The 23,829-nt window shown below is 47.9% G+C and overlaps 1 protein-coding gene across 1 annotated transcript in view; it reads right to left on the bottom strand.

Moving 5' to 3' along the window:
* Positions 1–1,166: 1,166 nt before the first annotated feature.
* The window catches only part of LIX1 (limb and CNS expressed 1), a 54,351-nt gene continuing 31,688 nt past the window's right edge, over positions 1,167–23,829 (bottom strand). The window contains exons 3-6 of the mRNA XM_002713928.5: positions 17,192–17,332; positions 13,220–13,315; positions 4,925–5,002; positions 1,167–2,771 (exon numbers count right to left, since the gene is read on the bottom strand). Of these exons, the coding sequence (XP_002713974.1) occupies positions 2,484–2,771; positions 4,925–5,002; positions 13,220–13,315; positions 17,192–17,332 (603 nt within the window). The 3' untranslated portion in view covers positions 1,167–2,483. The remainder of the gene's footprint in view (positions 2,772–4,924; positions 5,003–13,219; positions 13,316–17,191; positions 17,333–23,829) is intronic.

The following is a 23,829-nucleotide window of genomic DNA, read 5'->3' on the forward strand; positions in this document are numbered from 1 at the left end:
TGACCATAATGGCTGGGGCTGGGCTGGTCCAAAGCCAGGATCCCAGAACTCCATCCGTATTTCCCACATGGATGGCAGGGCCCCAAGTACTAGGGCCATCTTGCACTGCTTTCCCAGGCACATTAGCAGGGAGCTGGATGGGAAGCAGGACAGCAGGGACTTGAACCGGAATTCCAATACGGGATGCTAGCTTTGCAGGCAGCAGCTTAACCCACTGTGCCAACGCAGCCCCAGAAGATGGATTTTCACACAAGGCCCCCAGATGATTGTGGTAAAGATAGTGTGTGTGTTATATTTAAGAAAGAGAGCTTGGGCGCTGGGACAGAATCTGCCCCTCCTGCTCAGATGAGGGGTGAATGTGTGTGGTGTGTGTATGTGTGTGTGTGTGTGTGTGCCTGCTCTATCCTTGCTTTAGTTCTGGGTTTCAGGGGAGACCTCTTGCCCAGGTAAAATAATTTACTCCTACCCAGCTCAGAACAGCTACACATTTGAGTCTGGGGCCAAGGTCAAGTAGAGTAATACTTCTGAGCCAGTGCCTCCTGGGTCACTCGCTGGTTCTCAAGCTTGTCAGATCTTGTAAGAACTACCCGGGGAGATATTAAAACACGGAAGAGTGGGTTCTACTCCCAGAAGTTCTTATTTCACCAGGCTGGGAACAATCTGGACATTTAGGATTTTTAAAAGCTCCTTGGGCATTTCTAAGGTGTGACCAAAATTGAGACTCATTGGGATAGGGGAAGGGATTTTCATTTTCTTGGACCCCTGGTTAAAAACATGTAATATTAACTCTTTAGGGTGGGTACCATGGAAGGAATCTTATATTGCATTTCTACAGGCAAAACTAACACACAAACAGAAACAAGAAGAAATAAATGCCTTGACTAGTATTTACCTATGGCCATAGTCAGCAATGATGAAAATATTCTTGGTCTGGCTTCTTTTGTTCTTTGGCTAGAAAGGCATTGGCATTGTCTGCTGCCTCCCCCACCTCCACTGTTTTTCTTGAGATGTGGGCAGTCAGATTCATACTTACTAAAGGCGGTGCATTTCGGCAATATCTAATGTCTCGATTCTTTTTATTTTCTACAAATCAGTGATATGAATTCAACAGCAAAAATATGAGTGAACTATGGTTTTTGAACAAATGAAAAACTGAGTTCTGAATGTGAGAGGAACAATGGCTTTATTAAGTCTGGAATATTCTGATGGACTCATCCAAGTTTAGCGAACAATTTTCTCTAAGCTGTTTTTTCATAACAACATGGTATATTTTGGATTTTGTGAAAATTAAGACAGCTCTTGGCAAATTCAGTGCAATGCTGTGACTCGGGATGATGATATTTTTCTTAGGAATACATAATTATAGTGGTTTAGCTCTCAGGAATATTAGCCTGAATTTTATTTAATTTGGGTTTCTGGACTAAATTCAAATAATCCTTCTCATGTTATACCTGTGAAAATCCCCATGAGCTTTTAAACTGGACATTGCTGTCTTTCTTAAATCTAAATGAGCAGGAATTATCTGATTGTTCCCCACCAGTTGATTGACTAACAGAGATGGTTAAGTAGAGATGACAGTATCTTTCCCTTCCTTTAAGAAGATTCCAGTGCATTAAACTTATTGATATACACTGGAGTTCTTCAATGTTTACATTCTCGAACAACAAAATCAACTAAAGGTTCCTTCTCATGTCTGGGAAATGAGTAAAATGCAAGCATTTTTGTTAGATGCTAATGATTTCTCAAAATGTATTAACCTTTAAATTTGCTAATTGAAAACAAACATGATTGATTATAAGACTATAAAAACTGGATATTTATCCCCACATATGGAAAAATGTTGGTCTTAAAATTATTACAATGGCATTGTAAGCCACATTAAATTTATCTAACATTTCCATATTGTTACCTCTTTAAGAACTTTGATAGTAGGATGTTCAGATAAAATCCCCACTGTAGCTTTGGATTATTCTTAGTAGAGCATAAGCTATCACTTAATTTACAAAGCTTAAGAAGGCTCTGGCTCTCATATATATATTTTAAAAACAATCCCTATTGTTTATTTAATAGCAAGTAATTGTAAAAGTTCCTATCATGCTACTTAACCCTAGTCCTGGCTGCTGCTTTTTGGGGGTTGCTATCCTGGCCCATTCTTCGAAACACTCTATATAATCTAGCAAGGCACATGTCGCCAGGCGTTAGATGGAAACCAGGCTTGCAAACTGTTTTTCACATTTTTCTGTCTGCATCCTTCCAACCTGAGGTGGAGATATTGGGAGTGTGATGGAAGAAAATGCATTGAGTGGGATGTTGGGCCTGGTAAGAGACCAACCACTGTCCTGTTCTGTGGGAAGGGGTGGGGAGGATTTGTCTATCTGCAGGTAGTAGCTATCTAGGCCGATGCCTCTGAGGCCCTCCAACGAGCTGCCTAATGTTAGGGTCTGGCCTCTGGCCCCCTTGTGGGCCCCTGGGACCTGGCCCAGTTAGTGATAGCCACACAAGGCCGTGAGGCTCAGCTGGTCGTCACTGGGCGAGGACGTGTCAGGATCACTGTAGGTCTGAGTCAGGGCTAAGCTCAGGATTTCTTTCTTTTCTTTGTAAAACCGCAGCTCTTGTCCGGCTTTCCTGGCTTCCTCCAGCTGCCTCAGGGCTATTCGCAGCTCCTGGGAGAGAACTCCTGGTGACTCCCGCTCCTTCATGATCCAGTCCAGGGCCATGTGGCTGCGCATCTTTTCATCCAGGGAATACTGGGAATAGTAGGAGATGACTTCCTGGGAGAAACAGAGTCCACCATGTGGGTTAAGAGCAACAAATGCACGGCGAATGCGGCCTCCCACGCTGCCCCCTGCCCAGCACCTGGTGGGGCTTACCAGCAACCCGGCCTCGCTGATGCTCTCAAGTGAAATCTTACGACAGGAGCAGGTGTTGTGGCACAGTGGGTTAAACCGCTGCTTGTGATGCCCACATCCCATATCAGAGTGCCTGGGTCAAGTCCAGGTTGCTCTGATTCTGATTCAGCTCCCAGCGAGTGTGCCTGGGAGGCAGTGGATGATGGCTCAAGTACCTGAGTCCCTGCCACTCACATAGGAGACCCACAAGGAGTTCCTGGCTCCTGGCTTCATCCTGGTTCAGCCCTGGCTGTTGTAGCCTTTGTGGAAGTGAATAAGCAGATGGAATCTGGCCCCCTCCTTTCTGTGTCATTCTGCCTTTAAAACAAATAAATCTTTGAAACGAGAGAGAGAGAGAGAGGGAGACAGAGAAACCCTATGATACGCTTCTTCAAAGGAAATGAAGGGCTAAGCTAGTTGCACAGAGCAGCTCACTGCAGGCCGAGCGAGAAGGTGCCATCAGGAGGGACTCCGCAATGCCTCCACGACAAAGCTCTGACACTGCTATGGAGAGGACCTCATTGAATCATGGCGCCCATCCACCAGCATCTCCTTTGGCCACACGGAACGAGCAGGAAACAGTGATGCAGGGGGATTTGGGCAGGATGGGATTTGGTCTCATCCACCACAGAAAACAGGGGTTCTGAACTAGGCTTCGAGCCAGGACAGCCAACCTCCCAACCTGCACAAGCAAGATGACAGTCCAAGGAGCTCACGGCAACTATAGACAGAGCTCTACAGATGCACTGTGGAGTGTAGACGTTATCATTATTGGGATCGTACTGATAACTTCATGCTACACTATCTTCTACTTTCAGAAAAAATTAAAAGTTAGTGTCTACCTGTCAGTTCGTGCCTGAACACTTTGCCAACACATTATAACATTGTATCTATGTCCCATCATTGGATTGTCTGGAATGGATGCATTGCTTATTTTTATTTCAATAACATATGGCATTTATTTATGACCTTAACAAATTAAAAACAATCATGGAAAAGTGTTTATAACCAACTGGGCATATTTCAAAGGGCTTTTATAAAATCAAAGGAAAAGGGGTAAAAAAACAGCCAATGCCAATGTCAGTTACTCATTTCTTTTCCATCTCTGACATTTTGAAAGCCAAACTTTCTAAGCAAAGAACAACTACAAACTCCTGGAGCTGCTGCATGTGAAAAAGTCTTTCATCCACCCTTGTCTTGCTAACTGATAGACGCTTTGTTCCTCACACAAAGTGCTGATAGGAAATTTTCCGAAATAAGCCGTCTTCTTTCAATATCTAATGGGAGGTAAAGGAGGGATGGATTGTGGAGGACCACAGGTGCAAACCACTAAATACACAGCACTTGCTATTACTGAGAGGTGTGAAAGTGCTTCTCAGAAGTCAGGAAAAGAGAGTGAGCCCTTGTCTCTCAAAAAAGAAGGAAGAAAACCAAAAAGTTGGTCTAAACAACAACAAAATGGGGTGAGGGGATGCTTGCCCACCTCTGCAGTCATTTCTGTTGTCCACCAGGCTCTTTGGGTAGCAGTGGGAAACACCCTCCCGGTACAACCCACCTGCCTTTCTTCAGTGAGCAGGTTCCGGAAACAGTGTGTTCTCAAATTTCTTTTTGTCCTGGCAGGTGTTAAGAGGGCACAGACTCAAAGAAGGCAGGGCAGGTGCATGAAGCAGATAGGGGATTTTAAAAAAAGAATTATTTATTTGTTTATTTTATTTTTGGAAAGGGAGAGAGGGGGAGAGAGAGAGAGAGAGAGAGAGATCTCCCATCTGCTGGTTCACTCCCCAGACGACTGCAACAGCCAGCAACCACAATCCCCATCCAGGTCTCCCGTGTAGGTGTCAGGAAGGTGCAGCATTTGACTTGGACCCTGATCCTGCTGTGCTGATCCCCATCCTGCCTGCCTGCCTCAGGAGTGGATCTCCCCATCAGTCCCATGCCCAGCCAGCTTCCTGGGGGTCTGTGTGGCCAGTCCCTGCCTCCACAGGACGGTTGCTCCTGCTGAACACGGCACCACAGTCCTGGCCGGCAGAGCTCACCTGTCGGGAGCACTTCGTTTCACGAAGGGCCTTCAGGCTTCCGTTCCAGTGCAGCAGCTGGAAAATGGTCATCAGCTCCTGCAAAACCCAAACATCGCCTCTCAGTGGTCCTGAAGCCGACATTCGCACGAGCAAGAGCTGAGCAGGGCAAAACTCTGACCCCAAACACGCCAGCTGAGTCAAAATCACGACGCTGCCGGAACTCCTTGGGGCTTTTCACAAACCAGAAGCCCCAGGTGTCTGGAACTTTCCACCTTTCCCCCCTCCTCCTGTTTTCATACTGGTATAATGAAGTAAGCAAATAATGGCTTAACATCATTCTTTCTTTGTTTAAAATTTATTTCTCTGAGAGGCAGAGACAGACAGAGGTCCTGTCTGTTGTCTACTCCTAAATGCCTGCAACAACTGGGACTGGACCAGGCCAAGCCAGGAACTAGGAACACAATCCAGATCTCCCATGTAGATGGCAGCCTATCCAATTACTTGAGCTATTGCTGCTAGGCCCAGGGTCTGCATTAGTAGGAAGCTGGACCCAGGAATCAAACCCAGACACTCCAAGTAGGATGTGGGTGTCCTAACCAGTAGGCTCAATGCCTGTTCCCTAAAAGCTGACTTTTATTCACTGTTTTTACCTCTGCTTACTCAGGAAAAAGTTTTCATTGTGAAAATTAGAAGATGCATATGCTTAGATTGCAGGCATCTTAAAAGTATTTAGTAAAACTTAATGCTCTAAGATGGTGAGAAGAGCAAATACTATTATTCTCATGTCCTAAAGTTTGGCATTAGGATGAAGTGTTTTTCTTCTTTTTCCGTCTGAGATCTGTTTTGGGATTTTGTTTTCTGTTCCTCCACGTGAACCTCTGAGAGCCCACAGAGCTCCCAGGAAAAGCAAAACTATTTGTTTTTGTTGATTAAAATAGACACAAATATCAGCTGATTTGCTCCTTCTGCCCCAAATGGAGACCCCACTGTCCCCTTGGGAAACAGAGTGGGGGTGGTGGGGAGAGAAGGAGGGAAAAGAGAGAGGGGAGAAAGAGAAGGAAGGAAGGAAGGAAAGTTGGTTGAGAATGTACTCCAGGAATTCTAAATGCTATGAAGTGTTGTTAAAATAAAGGGCACGTGTACAACGGTGCACTCTTACCATGTTGACTATTTGATTTAAAAATGTGAAATGTGCCCAGGGAGTCCACCTTGCTCATGTCTTCTCTCCTCCTTGCTCCTGTCCAGATTTTCACTCCGTGACATCACCATGCTAATTTGGAAAAGATGGCTTTGTTCCAGAAATCAAACCTTGGCTAATCTGGCTTTCACAGCTGTGCAACCAGTCTTTCCATCAAAGCAGCCCCAGCGGCTCGGCGGGGTAAATTTGTTCTGCTTTTCCCTCTGTTACCCCAAACCTCTCACTAAATGCAAATACTTTATGTTCCAACAAAGAACAGGACCTGTGATGTAACAGGATGGCCAATATTTGCAAATAAGAAATTTCTTTTGGGTTTATGTTATGTTTTTTAAAGAATCTACTTGAATTTTGTACTCTATTGTAAAAAAAAAAAAAACACACACACACAACACACAAAGGGGCCAGTGTTGTAGCATAATAGGTAAAGCCACTGCCTGGGACCCTGACATTGCATATGGGAGCCAGTTGGTTTCCCAGCTGCTCCACTTCTGATCCAGCTAGTCCCGGTTGGGGCGCCGGATTCTGTCCCGGTTGCCCCTCTTCCAGGCCAGCTCTCTGCTGTGGCCTGGGAGTGCAGTGGAGGATGGCCCAAGTGCTTGGGCCCTGCACCCCATGGGAGACCAGGAGAAGTACCTGGCTCCTGCCATTGGATCAGCGCAGTGCGCCAGCCGCAGTGCGCCAGCCGTGGCAGCCATTGGAGGGTGAACCAACGGCAAAGGAAGACCTTTCTCTCTGTCTCTCTCTCTCACTGTCCACTCTGCCTGTAAAAAAAAAAAAAAGAAAAAAAAAAAAAAAAGAAAGTGGTTGCCTGAAACATGAACTCTTCTTCCTCCATCATCTTGCTGGCTCTCATTCTTACTCACACGCTAAGTCTCCCTCCCCCAAAAACTGCTGTCATTCCACCCGGCAATTAATCCTCATTCCTCTGAGAATCCTGGGTTCCACTGCGAACAGAACCAGAAGCCATTCTCATGCCCCTTGATCACCTCCTCTTTGGAAAAATGTCCCCAGATACACTTGAACTGTTGTTGCCTCCAGGAGGGGCTCATCCCTGGTTGGTCTAAGCTTCTGTCCCATTAGCAAGCGGTTTTGCACTAACACAACTCACTGCTGCTTCTCCTGCTCCGAAAGTCCCCTGGGGAGCAGGGGCTCCTTCCCACAGTCTGGCATTACGGACCTAGCCAGTTTCCGTCCTCGGTAGCACAGTAGCTGCACCCTCATTTTACAAAGTATAGCCCGGTATTTCCACACACTTCCTGTGCCACTTCTTTATCTCCCTTCCTAAGACGGAATCATTATCTTCAAATCCTCCTGCTGTAACTGCTGCAATGTAAGGGCAGCACCCAGCCCTCTTGCCTGTCTCCCTAGCCCAGGGTGCCCTTGCCTGTCCTTTATCAAAAGGAACTCACTGAATTGAGAGAGTCGTACGGCTGGCCTAACAAGGTTCTAATCCACTGGACTCCAGGAGTCATTTCCTTCCCCAGCTGAAAAGCACACTGACGGCCAGCGTTGTCCTAGGTGGTTTGTGTAGGGGAATTCCAGGTCTGGGCAGAATGTCACTGCCACCTGCACAACCCCTGGACCAACTGGAGCCCACACGGTCACCATAAATTCCCTAGGGAGCGCAGCATCACTGACCCAATCAGAGGAAGGTCACAGGCACCACTGACCAACCAGGAACTTGGGCATGAGCTGATGATGCACCTCTCAGCCCAATTTCAATCTATAGGAACTGTGCCCCTAAGTCCTCAGGGAGCCCTGGAATTCAGCACTAGCTGCCTGGCTCCTTGCTCTGCACTTTGCAATAAACCCGCTTTCTTCCACCACCCTGATGTCAGAGATTGGCTTTCTGTGCATAGCGGAAGCAGACGGGGTTTGGGGGTTCTATAGAGCAGCTCCTCCAACTAGTTTGTAAGGGGCAGCTGTCTGAGCTGTGGGCGCAGCCTGGGAAATCCCTGCACTGTTGCTACTGGCAGGGAGAGGCTTTGTGGACCCCTGTGAGGAACAGCGTCCTGGGGTCATCACGCCGCATTTTCCTCCCTCTCATTCTCTAGCAGAGAAACCCTGGGGAGGCTGGCTTCCTGAGTGAGGTGCCAGACGCAGGATTTAGGATGCGTGAGTGAAGTCACGCGTGTTCAGAGACTTTGATTTCATGGTTTGCATTAATTTTGAGTATTTAAAATATTATATTGAGATGACTGCTTGTCCTAGCAGCTCAGATGCTTGCATTCCACATCAGAGTGCCTGGGTTCAGTTTCTATTTCTGCCGTCTAGTTCCACTTTCCTGCAGATGCAGGCCCTGGGAGGCAGCAGGTGATGGCCCAAGTACTTGGGTCTCTGCCACCCACACAGGAAACTTGGATTGAGTTCCAGGCTCCCAGCTTCAGGCTGGCCCATCCCCACCATGGTGGGCATCTGGAGAGTGAACCAACAGACGGGAGTGTTCTCTCTCTCTTTCTTCCCTTCTCCCTCTTTCTCTGCCTCTCAAATAAGAATAAGATAAAATAAAATAAAAGGTTGCATATAATATTATTTATCTTGATTGCTGAGGTTATTCAATTTTATGCCTGTGACAAATGTCTCACTGGCCTAAGCCTAGTGTGGGCCCTTCTCCTGGGTTCACCTCAGGGACAAGCCTGCCTTTAAGGGTATGAGGCTCGGGCAGTCACCCAGGGCTCAGAACTTGACTTAATGCCCTGCTGTCTTGAAATTCTTAATACTTTTTGAAGAAGCGTCTTTGCATTTCCACAATGCACTCAGCTCTGCAAATTAATGTAGCTGAACTTGATCAGCAAAAGCATACTTGATCAGCAAAAGCATTTTATTTATTCATTCATTTTAGATTTATTTATTTATTTTAAAGTTGTAGAAAAGAGGGAGAGAGAGAATTTCCAACCACTGATTCACTCCCCAGACAGCCACAACAACCAGAGCTGGGCCAGGCTGATGACAGGAGCCAGGATCTTCCTCCAGGTCTCCCAGTTCGGTGGCAGTGGCCCCAGCACCTGGGCCATCTTCCGCTGCTTTTCCCAGGCCATCAGCAGGGAGCTGGATGGGAAGTGGAACAGCTGGGGACACGAACCTGCACCTATATGGGTTGCTGGCGTTGCAGGCAGTGGTTCAACCCCACTACACCACAATGCCAGCCCCAGCAAAAAACAGTTTAAAATTGAACCTGGGTCCAGCATTGTGGTTTAACCCACTGCCTAGTATGCCGGCATCCCATTGAAACACTGCAGTTGAAGTCTCGCCTACTCAGTTCAGATCCAGCTCCCTGCTAATGCTCCTGGGGAGGCAGTGAAAAAATGGCCCAAGTCCCTCGGGTCCCCTGACACCCCCAGGGAGACTTGCATGGAGCTCCTGACTCCTGGCTTTCCTTAGACCTGGCCCGGCCCCAAGCTGTTTGTGACCATTTGGGGGAGTGGATGGCAAATCTCTCTCTCACCTCCTCCCTTGCTATTGCTCTGCCCTTTCAAAAATAATAAATCTTAAAAAAAAAAAAAAAAAAAGGAGGAGGAGGAAGAAAAAACAGATTCGAAGGAGAATCGAGCTGTGCATTTTCTTTCCTCTTCGAGGAAGACTACAGTTGCAACTCTCTGCCTACAGCTCTCCTGGTTCCTTCTGCCATTCATTCCATTTAAAGGGACAACAACTGGGCCCTGTCCTCACGGCCTGCTGGGGTTGCCTCCTGCTAGAAGCAGTGTTTGACTTCCCGGCTACTTTGTGGGAAGAAAATGCTCCCGCTGCGCTCTGGGACTCTGTCTGGGAGACTGGCTTGGTTCTGTGATTCATCAGATATAAGAAAAACAAACACTGTAAATGGAGAACTTGAAAAACAGGTGGGCACCATCTCCCCACCCAAGAGAATGGATTTAAGAGGAAATTTGTTTATGGGATGAGGTTTTAAAAGGCGACCTGGAGAATTTAGCAAAGATGTAAATAAACAACCCTGCCTTGGATTGCATTAGGCTTCAGAATAAATATATTAACCAGCTTCAGTCAAAGTCGGCCTAGAACCTGACCTTGACGAGACCCAGGGACGAGGGCTGCTCACAGCCCTCCCCTGAGACGCAGGCACCCGGCATCCCTCCCACGAAGTGAAGGTAAGCAGAGGCTGATCACGTTTCCTCCCCAGGGCAGTCGGGAGACACCAGCCTTGCTTTTATACGGTGTGGCCGTGCACAGCCAGAGGCACACACACATCTATCACCCAACCCAGGGTACTGCACCACTGTGTCGGCTGCAGGCACAGCCTGGCCTGTGGTCAGTTCCCACGGTGTGCATGCACAGGCCGACTCCTGGAACCCAGGCCACTGAGCGGTGTGCCTGGGTCCCAACAGGCGACCCAGCCCCCCAGCAGAAGGAAGAGGGATGTTTTTAGTGGACCCTCCTGGGTAGCCAGTATCCCTGTTCAGAGGAGGTGGCTGGAACTCCCTGCCCTCACGTTGTCCCTGTCCGGGACTCAGGCTCCAGTATGACAATGTGGGAAGCAACACTACAGCAGGATTCAAATGATTGCTTCACGTATTAAATGTCTCCCCTCACAGACCACACAGGAAACACAGTGCACAGCAAGGCCAGTGAAGTATTACTAAAGCGAGGTGAGTAGAGCCTTGCATAGCACTTGGAAGGAATACTGGGAATTTTTTTTTTATCTTGCCTCGCACACCTTTGGCAGACTAACTAACCCAGCCCCATTCAAAACCATTCTTGATTTTTCTGAAGATAGCTACTGAATGGCATATAAGCTACTGTGCAGGGGGGTAGGCAATGTTAATTTTATGAGGAGAAAAGTACGATATTCTTTAGATGGGATGGGGAGGGAGGAATGAAATAACTTTCCTCTTTCCAGCAAGCATGACGCTTTATAATTGTCATGTTATGGGGCCGTGCTGTGGCTTAGCGGGTTAAGCAGACATCTGGGCGCCAGTTTGAGGTCCAGCTGCTCCACTTCCGATCCAGCTCTCTGCTATGGCCTGGGAAAGCAGCAGGAGATGGGCAAAGTACTTGGGCCCCTGCACCCACGTGAGAGACCCGGATGAAACTACTGGCTCCTGGCTTTGGCCTGGCTCAGCCCTGGCCTTTGCAGGATGGAACTTCTCTCTCCCTCTGCCTCTGCCTCTCCCTCTCTGTAACTCTGCCCTTCAAATAAATAAATAAATCCTTTTTTTTAAAAAATGAAAGAATCATATTTTTTAATTCTACAAAATGGGCACTGTTATTCCAATTTTATAAGTGAGAAAATAGAATCTCAGAATGGGCAAGCTCTCTGGTGGCAGATGGTACAGTGGGCTTCACACACGTTCTTGAGTTTTTAAAAGTTTATGTTCTTCCCCCATGCCACACTCCCCTCTTCTACTTTTTTCTCTGTGTGAGTTTAGATAGTTATGGGAAAAAAAGGGAGGGAGACATTCTCAGCACCAGCCTTTTACTCTGGGGCAGAGCCCTGAGCTGTTTTGTGCAGGGTAACTAAGCTGTCCACACAGCAAGTTCAGGGTAGAGACAGCTGTCAGGGAAGCCAGCCAGAGGCCTCTGGCATTTCAAGTAACATCATCCCTCAGCAACAGGAGGGGATTTCAAGTCACTCATGGAAAAATGGAGTTAAAGATACGTTTATTTGGGTGTAAAAATTTGAGGGGTAGGCACTTGGCACAGTAGTTAAAGCCACTGCTTGGTTGCCCATATTCCATCCCAGGGTGCTTGGATGAGGGGTGGGGTACTGAAGAGACACCCTGATTTAAAATGATGGATGGGAAGGTCGTGGCCACCTGAGAAATGGCTGGCTGACTGGTCAGGAAGCGTCAGGAAGGGACAGAGGGAATGTTTGCAAGTTGGTGGCCTGAGGCCTCAGCTGCAACACTACCAGAAGTCACGCTGCAAGGAACATTTTTGTTCATGAAATTGCTTCTTGGAATCAAACCATATAGTCTACGATTTTTTTTTTTTTTTTTGACAGGCAGTGTGGACAGTGAGAGAGAGAGAGACAGAGAGAAAGGTCTTCCTTTGCCGTTGGTTCACCCTCCAATGGCCGCTGTGGCCAGCGCGCTGCGGCCGGTGCACCGCGCTGATCCGATGGCAGGAGCCAGGTACTTATCCTGGTCTCCCATGGGGTGCAGGACCCAAGTACTTGGGCCATCCTCCACTGCACTCCTGGGTCATAGCAGAGAGCTGGCCAGGAAGAGGGGCAACCGGGACAGAATCTGGTGCCCCGACCGGGACTAGAACCTGGTGTGCGGGCGCCGCTAGGCGGAGGATTAACCTAGTGAGCCGCGGCGCCGGCCTAGTCTATGATTACTTCTTGCAATCTGATGTAACAAAATAGAATTTGGGGTGTAAAGACTCTTTGTTATTTTATGCATTGATTCCTACCAGCCTCGTATGAGTTTGTTGTAAACACTGTTTACTATCCCTAACCTACTGAACATCACAGGTTAGCCTGGTTTACCTTACACTTGGGCGAGAAACTTGCATTAGCTATGAGCAGGCAAAATGGTCTAATACAGAGTCTGTTTTATAACAACGAGTTGAATATCTCATGCAATTTACTGAACATGGTACTGGAAGTGACAACAGAACAACTGCGTAGCTACACTTCTGCATCATTGTGGACTCAAAACTGTCCGTTGAACCACTGTTAAGTCAGGAGATGCCAGAAGCTTCGTGGCTCTAACGCTGCTTGTCAGCCGTGGAGGAAAGAGGACGATTCGCCGCTCAACTGTCTTATTTGGTTGATGAAGGGGTGGCAGGTCTTGTTGAATAGAGACACCTGAACTGAGGGGTTATTGTTCAATGTGCACTTACGTAAGCACCTTCATCTATGATTTCTGTGAATTAGGAATCTGAAGGCTAAACTGTTTGGCCTGCGGTGCTCCTCCCCTGTTCGTTAGACGTAAGTCTTGCTTCCCTTCACGAAAGCAAAGATTGTGCCTCGTTTGCTTGTTAGTGCTTGCCTACCGAGTTGTGGTGAAGGATGGACTACCGTGCTGTGTTCCAGGCAGGTTAGTGTTTTGAACCCTAATTACTGTTACAGGAGATAGTGGTGAGGAGAGCTGTAGTCCCCCCAGGTCCCTAGGTTGGGTCATCCAGTACTGGTGTGGCCGGAAGTCCGGCAGTACCTGAAACTCCAGCATGGTCTTCCCCATGTTTGACTCCAGCATGTAGTGATAGGCTCCGATACTCGTGCCAGGATCGTCCGCGTCATCTAAAGTGCCCTGGGGGCGGAAAGCAGAAAAGAAAACATCATTGCTTTTTCCTCCCTTTCTCCCTGCAGGCACAAATTAATCCCAAGGCCACACAGTAAGCCTATTGTGGGCCCAGCCGGGGGTGGAGCACCTTTTTTTCTGCCAAGGGCTGTTTGGATATTTATAACATCATTTGCAGGCCTTACAAAATTACTAACTTAAAAATTAGCTAGGTATAGATTTATCAAATGTCGAGTCCTGCCTGTGGTTGCCTTGGCAGGGCCAGACCTGATGATTTTACGGGACTTAGACCGCCTGTGGGAGGCTCCCCAGACCTACATCAGCGACCGCTGCACACCAAGCAGATAGACTCCCAAATCTCACCAGAGTAAAGAGGGCTCTGCAATCAATTTCAGTCTTTTGATTGGAGCACTAGCTGAGAAGCTGGCACATGACACAGTAGGTTAAGTTGCCACCTGTGACACTCTTATGAGCAGCACTCCATTTGAGCGGCGGTTCAAGTCCTGGCTACTCCTCTTCCTATCCAGGTCCCTGCTAATGCACTTGGGAAAGCAGCAGAAGATGGCTCAATTGCTTGGACCCCTGACACCCACTTGGGAGATCCTGATGGAGTTCCAGGCTCTTGGCTTTGGTCTGACCCAGCCCTGGCCTTTGTGGTCATTTGGGGAGTCAACCAGCAGATGGAAGATCTCTGTCTCTCCCTCTCTCTGTCTTGGCCTCTTTCTCTGTAACTCTGCCTTTCAAATAAGTAAAATCTTGAAAAAACAAGACTATTAGCTTATTATATGCTTGCTGATAAAATAATTACCCTGAAGTAGAAGTCCTTGTAGCAGTGCACAGACACTTTTTGTTGGTGATGACTGTGAGGCCCGTGTGATTGCCCGCAAGGCCACCTTCTTTGTTGTCCGTTGACATCTCGGGATACTGACCTTGCTCCAGTTCCAATAATCACCAAGCGAGATTGTGAAACTCACACAGAAAGAATTCGCCAGTTGTGCGAACCATTCATATTTTATTGCCAGGATTCTTAATGGGAGCTTTTCATAACACATGGGTGTTCAGGCTGGAGTCACGGATCTTGGTTTTTATTTTTTCATTCCCAGACCACTTACTCTTTAGGAAACAAGGTGGGTGGGTGATGGGGAGAAATGAGCTTGCCCCTCAACGTGGTTGTGCGGAGTGAGGCTGGGCCGCTGAGGCCCTGGAATGGCGTTCGTGCCTACCCTTCGAGATCCCACGGCCTGGGCTTCCTGGGAAGGTGGGCAAAGGTGACTGTGTGAGACTGAACAAGCAACTGCCTGCATCAGATAGCAGCAAATTTATAGCTTTTGAATGCAATCACATTAACGCACTGCTGCTGAAATATTTATGTTGGCTTTTTAAATATCTCAGAGGAATGCCATCCAGAAGCCTGTGGGCCATATTTATTCTCTTTCCTTAGAAATTTCCATGAAAAATGATAAATTACATTTACACGGAGGGCCCCTCCCCGCTCCTGAGTAAATTCCACACTTACATAAATCAGGCGTCATTTTCCTAACTTCTCTTCCTCAAAGGCACTTGAAATTTACAGGGCCGGAAAATAAAGGCTTCCTTTCATCCTCAGAGCAGATCCAGAGCAGGGCTCCCGGCTCTCTCCCTGCCCAGTCAATCACTCTGCCTCGCCTGCTGCTTCCCCAGCTCTCCTCTGAATGATACAAGCATTTACGAGGGAAAAGGGCCACTGGGTCTGAGACTGTCTCCTCCTTATCAGCAGAATGACAGAACGACTCTGGCCAGGTTCAGGGAACAGAAAAGGTTTCTTAGAGAAGCGATGTCCGCATCACCAGCAAGCCAGAGGCGGCCAAGCCTTTTGGTAAAGCCCAGTTCTCACACTGAGTGCACAAAGGGACGCACTGCCGCAGACCGGGACCTAGGTTTCCGCCATGACTTGTACTCAGAGGGAATGGGATTGCAGTTGCAAAGTATTCATGGGACAAAGAATCTAGTCCCGGTTTGCAGTCAAAACATCTCACTTAAATTTCTAAGACAGTGTTCTTTGTTCTTAAAGCACTTTGCATTATGTTATGTCCCTTGCAGAAACTGTCTAAGCCCTTTGAAAGGAATGCACAAGGCTGGCATTGTGGGGCGGCAGATTAAGGGGCTCTCTGTGACACTGGCATCCCATACTGGAACACCAGTTTGAGTCCTGACTGCCCCACTTCTGATCCAGCTCCCTGCTAATGGATCTGGGACAGCAGTGGAAGATGGCCCAAGTCCTTGGACCCCTGACACTCCTATGGGAGACTCCAACGGAGTTCCTGACTCCTGGTTCAGCCTGCCCCAGCCCCAGCTACGGCAGACATCTGGGGAGTGAACTAGATAAAGGAAGATCTCTCTCTCTTTCTTTCCCTCTCTCCCTTCTTTCTCTCTTTGTCACTTTGCCTTTCAAATAAATAAATATTAATTTTTAAAAAGAATGATATTAATTATGGTATTTTTAATTTTTTAAAGATTTATTTATTTATTTGAAAGGCAGAGTTACAAAGAAGCAGAGGTAGAGAGGTAGAGAGAGAGAGAGAGAGAGAGAGAGGTCTTCCATCCACTGGTTCACTCCCCAGATGGCTGCAACAGCTGAAGCTGTGCCAATCCGAAGCCAGGAGCCAAGAGCATCTTCTGGATCTCCCGTGCAGATGCAGGGGCCCAAGGACTTGGGCCATCTTCCACTGCTTTCCCAGGTGACATCAGAGAGCTGGATCAGAAGTGGATCAGCCAGGACTCTAACCAGCACCCATATGGGATGCTGGCACTGCAGGCTCAGATGTACCCCCTAAGCCACAGCGCGCTGGCCCCTAATTATGATAGCAACTTTGATCATTCTCTTAGCTAGTACAGATTGGCCATATGGTTGTTCGCGTCTAGAACAGTCGGTGTTTCCTTATAACACAGATTACAGGTCCCCACCCGGGCAGCAGTGCCAGCACTCCAGTGGGCACCTCGGGATTTTAGGATTAGTTGAACTGGGGGGACAGTGGGGCTGATTTGTCACTAACGTAGTACCCAGCTGCATGAGTTTTCAGGCCCTAAAGGAATCCATGCACCTCGAAAAGCACATAATTACATAAACCCATCAAGGTGGATCAAATGATCTACTTTGATGTAAAGATTGGTGAATTATGATCCAAGGAAATTTAAGCACAGTTCTGAGATGTGGCATGTGGAACCAGTTCCCATATCATTACTTTTTTAAAAAAAATTTACTTAAAATTAGAGTTTTTAAGAAAATCAGAGTTATAAATAGGAGAGACAGGGAGCTGGATCAGAAGTGGAGCAGCCAGGACAGGAACCATTGCGCATACGGGATGCTGGTACTGTAGGTGGTGGCTTCACCTGCTACACCACAACACTGGCCCATATTTTGTGATTTTCAAGGCAAGCATTCTGTTTGCTGAAAATTAAGGATTTAATGAATAAAAGTTAAACTTTTGTAGTTCTTTAATATTTAAAAATTTTAAAATTTTATTCAAAAGGCAGAGTGACAGAGACAGAGGGACAGAATGACAGATGGAGAGAGAGCTTCAATTTGTCGGTTCATTCCCCAAATGCTCAGAACAGCCAGGGTGGGGCAGGACCAAAACCGGGAGTCCAAAACTCCATCTGGGTCTCCCTTGTTGGTGGCAGGAATCCAAGAACTTGAGACATCATCTGCTGCCTTCTCGGGTGGGCGTTAATAGGAAGCTGGGTTGGAAGCAGAGCAGTCAGGACTTGAACCAGGCACTCAGAAATCTGTTATGGGGTGCGGGTGTCCCAAGCGGAGACTTACCCACCATGCCATATAATTCTTAAAGCATTTGCTCACTTCATCATCTCCAAGATCCAAATGCCCCTAGTGGTCTCAGTACTCACGCTGGTGGAAGCCACGGCTTCCTGGACACTTTCCATAATGAACTCCTTGGTGATCCTGCGAGAGGGCAGCTCGTTGAAGAGGGAGTTGATTAGGGCCACTTTGGCTGCGTCTCGTCTGGCCTCAGCTCTACTTAAGCAACACTTGAGATGGGAAAGAGAACAGGAGTTAGTAGAGGAGCCAGGATCTCGCCATCTCGTCCTGACATCAACAGCCTTGGCACCGAATATCTCGTTCATACATTTGCTGTCAGTACCTATTATTTCCTGCCTGTCGCTCAACTCCCCTAAAGATCACTGACTTTGTCAGCTCCAGAGCCCACTCAAGTGCCACTGTTGGTCTTCAGTTACATATTTGTCTAAGTCGTTGTTTCACAGTCATGGAATTCCCACTGTGTGCCAGAGACTTTGCATCGTATGCTAATAAGCAACCATAGCATTAGGTGTGGCTCCTACTGTGTGCTGGGTAATTTACCCTCGTGCTTAGGATTGTCCTCAAATCTCTGTTTCAGACCAAAAAAATGCGAGGAAAGAATCTAAGTGAGAGTGGAGACACTTGCGACAATGATGAAGCTCACGGGTTCTGGAATCAGACTGCTTGGGCTCAAGTCCCAGTCCTGGCATTTGTGAGCTGTAAGACCTTGGGCAAATTAATCAGTCTCTCTGTTCCTCAGTGTCCTCTCTGTGCAGTGGACATCACAGCAGGGCTGAGGTTAGGAGCAACTCACCAATACGGCTGAATTACTGAGAATATCTGGCTCAAACATGGCAGCTCCTTCACGGACACCTCGGCTTACACATTTCTACTTCTGGCTTAGTTCAAGGGCACTGCTGTCAATGTCTGTGGTTGCTGCTTTTCCAGCCTTTGTACCCCATCTTCCTTCAGGTAACAGTTCCCCGATCGCCTCAAGAACTCCCTTTTCTACCTTGTTCTTAGTCTATATGGTTTGGGTCAAATATGTTCCATCGACTTTTTTGGAATCAGGGACTCTAGGCAGCCCCTGACGAGTAACTTGTGAAAGTGTGGCTCTCCCAAATGTAACATTGCTGTCCATCCTCCTGGCCTGGCTTCCTGTTGGCTCATCTGAGGCTGATCCATACATCCATTCTTTTCTGTCCTCCCTTTTAATCTTTTTTTCTCTTTCTCTTTTCTTCCTTTCTCTCTCCTCTCCCCTCACTGCCTCCCTCCCTCCCTCCCTCCCTGCCTCCCTCCCTCCCTCCCTTCCTATTTATCTCTCTCCTTTCTTTCTTTTAAACTTAATTTTTGGGGCCAGCATTGTGGCATAGCAGGTAAAGCTGCCACCTGTGGTGTCGGCATCCCATAGGGGCATCGGTTTGAGGCCTAGCTGCTACACTTCCAATCCAGCTCTCTGCTATGGCCTAGGAAAGCAGTAGATGGTCCAAGTCCTTGGGCCCCCGCACCCACATGGGAGACCCGGAAGAAGCTCCTGGCTCCTGGCTTCAATGGGCTCAGCTCTGGCCATTGCAGCCATCTGGGGAGTGAAGCAGTGGATGGAAGCCCCCTACCCGGCTCTGCCTCTCTGTGACTCTGCCTTTCAAATAAATAAATAAATCTTTAAAAAAGAGACTTATTTATTTATTTGAAAGGCAGACTGACAGGGAGGGGAGAGAGACAGAGAGAGAGAGAGAGAGAGAGACAATATCTCTCTACTTCCTCAAATACCCACAACAGCTGAGACTAGGACAAGCTGAAGGCAGGAGCCAGCATCTCCACATGGGTCTCCCATATGGATGGCAGGAACTCAAGTAGTTCTGCCTCCCAGGTGAATTAGCGGGAAGTTAGATCAGGAGCAGAGCAACTGGCCGGCGCCACGGCTCACTAGGATAATCCTTGCGGCGCCGGCACACCAGGTTCTAGTCCCCGTCAGGGCGCCGGATTCTGTCCCGGTTGCACCTCTTCCAGGCCAGCTCTCTGCTGTGGCCAGGGAGTGCAGTGGAGGATGGCCCAAGTAGTTGGGCCCTGCACCCCATGGGAGACCAGAAGTACCTGGTTCCAGCCATTGGATCAGCGCGGTGCGCTGGCTGCAGCGCGCCAGCCACGGTGGCCATTGGAGAGTGAACCAACTTCAAAAGGAAGACCTTTCTCTCTGTCTCTCTCTCTCACTGTCCACTCTGCCTGTCAAAAAAAAAAAAAAAGGAGCAGAGCAACTGACACTGGAACTAGCACTCCCACAGGGATGCAGGAGTCCCAAGGGGTTATTTATCCACTGTCTGCCGTCTTGTCTCTTTTCTTAACAACCACCACACTTCGTGTTCTGACTTGGTGTGGACCCTGAGTCCACACAGGGAGGTAGGAAACTGGGCTGTCCCTGGGGTACACAACACCTTCTGGAGAGCACCTGGACTAAATCCTCAACTCCAGGTCTCCTACTGGGAAACCAGTCCCAGGAGGAGAAGCCAGGGCCCAAGTATGGCTAATGAGGTCACCAGGCACACCTGGCTCTGCTACTCGCTGGCCAAAACACTTGGACCACCTGAACCCTGGGAGCTAATGTCCTCACTGGACTAATGCGGAGGGGTGGGGGAAGGGTGGGGCGGAGCTAGGCTCTCCAAGCCCCAAGGCTCCTATGACCTAGAAGGCATGATTGCCAGAGTCAGTACGGCTTGGGGGCTGCAGTGAACCAAGAGGGCCAGCACCAAAGCTCACACTCACTTTGCAGCTTCACAGCTCCAGGGGCTCTGTGCCACTCCCGGGGAGAAGCCCAAGCCCCCTGCTCACTTTCAGCACTGGCTCAACGCGGACTCTCTCTGCCTTGTCCTAGGAACACTCTCCGGCCCTCCAAAGGCCTTCCTCTCCTCCCCAGCTCCACAATCTCGGCTTGAGTTCTCTGATCTGGCTCTAAGTCCCCTCCCTCCCCCTGCCCCCACTAGTGATGCTCCCTGCAAACCGCCTTGCAGTGATCCTGTACTTGAGCACCGATCCTTTCTCCCTCACCCCCTCTCCCTTGTACATTTCTTGAGCATCCTGCATAGATCCTGGGCCAGGGGCAGCACTCGGAGGAGCTCAGTGTGTGGATGTACTAACTGCAAGGCTTTTGAAATGGCAAAAACATTAGTATTGAAGAGAATGGAAAACTATATCAAAGCAGAAGAATAAAAGGCAGAAGGAACGATTTTAACTGTGCAACCAAGACTGATTTTCCATGTACCCTTTAAATGAAGGCTGGAACTCAAGTTCTAAAACGTACATGGAAAGTAGTTTGGGATTTCTCTCTTTGGTGTTGAATGACAAAGAAAAAGGCTTTGGGTAGCTTTAGGCATCAAGGCCATTCAAAGTTTGGGTCTCTTCCAAGGCGTATGGGGTCTGAGCAAGTAGGAGGCTTTGTATTATGGACGTGGCTGGGGACTTCAGTGGTCCTTCTGAGAGGCTTTCCCTGATCACTCCCAAGGTCAGGCTGCCGCAGAAGCACTGACCACACTGCAACGGAACTGTTTGCTGGGGCTCTCTATGTGAGCATCCCATCTTAGTTTGTTGAATGAATAACTGAATACAGCCTAGGAAACTAGACAACAAATCACTAAGGCACTGGATAGAATGCTTGGAAAACCCCTTTAAAGACAAGGATGAAAGATACAGATTTCTTTCTCTCTCTTTCTCCCTCCCGCCCTCTTTCCCTCTCTTTCTCTCTCTCTCTTTATTTGAAAGGCAGAGTTACAGACAGAGAGAGGGACAGGTAGAGAGAGAGAAGTCTTCCATCCACTGGTTCATTCCCCAGTGATCACAACGGCCAGAACTGGGCCGATCTGAGGCCAGAATCCAGGAGCTTCTTCAAGGTCTTCCATGCAGTTGCAGAGGCCCAATCACTTGGGCCATCTTCTACTGCCTTCCCAGGCCATAGCAGAGAGCTGGATCGGAAGTGAGGCAGCTGGGACTCAAACTGGCATCTATATGGGATGCTGGCACTGCAAGTGGTGGCTTAACCTACTACACCTTAGCACTGGCCCTAGATACAGACTTTTTATTTTTAAAAAATGTATAAAAACAAAAGGAGTGGGGGCTAGCACTGTGGTGTAGAAGGTTAAGCCGCTGTCCACAGTGCCAGCATCCCATATGGGTGCTGGTTTGAGTCCTAGCTGCTCCACTTCTGATACAGCTCCCTGCTAATGCATCTGGGAAAGCAGTGGAAAATGGCCCAAGTGCTTGGCCCCCTACACCAACATGGGAGACCCAGAAGAAGCTCCTGGCTTCAGATCAGCTCATATCCAGCTGTTGCAGCCATTTGGGGAGTGAACCAGCAGATGGAAGACCTCTCTCTCTCTGTAACTCTGACTTTCACATAAAATAAATACACCTTTTAAAATAAAATGAGTCCCATTTACACACTGAGATGACTTTTTTTTTTTTTGGACCCGAGTGTGGGATATGTTTGCTTTTCTTCAGAAAGTCAGTTCCCTACTGAAAAGCAGACAAGCGTTTGCAAGTAGCACCTGACAGCTCTAGGTGCAGCTCATTGTAACAGGACATGGCTTTACAAAATCTACACTAGAGCTCTTGGGGGTTTAGAATTTACGGAATTGGGTTCAGATCTAATTGGTGCACTCCTAAGAAACAAATTTCTATCTAAACAATAACAACTTAAACCATCTTTCATAGAGAGAGAGAACTGGTAAACACGACTCAGATAAAAGAAGCTATCTATTTTAAATAAGGCCAGCTAAGTACTAGATCAAAGGCACCCCATACATTTACAGCCAAATGGCACTGTTTCGAAGATCAAAGTGCAGCCCGCTGAGAGGACAGAAAGCCTTTACCCAGAAAGCAGGAAAAAGGGCTAGGGAGACTTAACCAATATCAAGATTTTAAAGCAGACACATGTCTTTACTTATTTTATTGTTTCAATGCACAGAATCCTCGCCTAAAATGGAGGAGAAAGTGTACCAATTAATAAGTACATAAAATAAAACAAATTCTGAGCCATCAAAGGGCTTTCCTTGCTATTATTCTTTGCATTTCTGAAAGACAAGTACTTCAAAATGTCTATAATGTTAACCAGCCGCTTTCTTTTAAATTCTGGGACTACAAATCGAAGCCAGAAATGGCTGCAGAATTTCTCTAGGGCTCTTTGAATGGGATCTCTCGACCCAGAAGAACTTCCTCCTTGGGCAAGAAATTTAGCCAAGAAACCATGTCTTTGGCATCTCTAAATCTGAGCATGGGGCTGTTGTAAGTACAGGCCCTGCCAGTGTTAACCATCAAACAGTGGGAAACACTGTAGGAAAATAAAATACGGTAAGTGACAGGACATTTTATTGGTGTCCAGACTGGTCGTCAAAGACAGTTGGGGAGTGAGTGAAGTATGATGTTATTTCAAAGCAACTTCCTGCTACAACTGGACTTCCCAGGTTGTATGGTTTATTCTTGCTGTTTTGTAGCCAGATCTCAATCATAAATACAGATTTGTAAACTATGCCTTCTCCCCTAGCCGCTCTTGCTTGTGAATATAGAGAGACAACTTCTGTCCTTTGCACTTTGTGAAAGTGCAGAGCTGGAATATTTAATAGCCGAGCTTTTACCAAAGTCAGCTGTGGAATTCTCAGGCATGTGGAGCCACATGTTTTCCAAGCGGCCAGCAGACCCCACTCAGACATTTATCTTGATGCTCACATGTCTTTCACTTGCTGCTAGATTATAAACTGCCCTCATCATTTCAAAGCCTCTTGACTAATCTAAAATTAAAGCAAAAAAAAATAAGGGCAAACTGCGGGGCATTGCTCAGGAAAGCTATTGAAGGCAGTGGGACCGGGCAGGCATTTGGCCTTAGGGTTAAAGGCACAGGGTTGGGATATCCGTGTGCCACATGTGCCAGGGTTTGCCACCTGCATCCAGTTTCTGATGCCAGCTCCCTCTGAATGCACACTATCGGAGGCAGCAGGTAATGGCTCAAGTAGTTTGGTTCCTGCCACCCACATGGGAGACCCCCATTGAGTTCTGGCCTCCCGGCTTTGGCTGTTGCAAACATTTGGGAAATGAAGCAGCAGATGGGAGATCTCTCTATCTCTCAAATAAATAATAAAATATACAACGTTAAAACAAACAAGGCAAGCGAAGCCGTGGTAGTCAGCCTGCGGCGTGTGCCCCGCGATTCCTCCCCACTGGGATTCACCCCCTTGCCGCAGTCTCCCACCCCAACCGTTCTGTGAAACCAGCAGAATCCGGCAGGAGCGATGAGATGTCGCTCTTGATAATAAGCGACTGTGACTTTGTCTTGGTCCCATGACCTTCTGTCCAGGTTCTTTGTACAGAGTAAAGTCAGCTGCCACATGGTGAGCCGTCCTACGGAGAGACCCCCATGGCCGGGGACAACGCCTTCTGCTTATGGCCAGCTGAGCGAGCCCGGAAGCTGATGGTCTGGTCTCAGTCAAGCCTGCTGCTGAGCGCAGCTCCAGCCAACAGCAGCCTCCAGGAGGCCGTGAGCCAGAATGGCCCGGCTAAGCTGCGTCTAGATTCCTGCTCTTCAGAAACTGTGCCGGACAATAAATGTTCGCAAGTTTTGAGGCGGTTTGTTAGGCAGCAGTAGTTAACCATTACAAAGGCTTTGCTCACATCAGGCAATGAGGAACTCTCCCACATACCCTGAAGGGAGCGCTCCTTAACAGGACTCGTTGTTGACTCTATGTCC

The sequence above is a fragment of the Oryctolagus cuniculus genome, chromosome 14 (genome assembly GCF_964237555.1).
Source record: "Oryctolagus cuniculus chromosome 14, mOryCun1.1, whole genome shotgun sequence".
NCBI lineage: Eukaryota > Metazoa > Chordata > Mammalia > Lagomorpha > Leporidae > Oryctolagus > Oryctolagus cuniculus.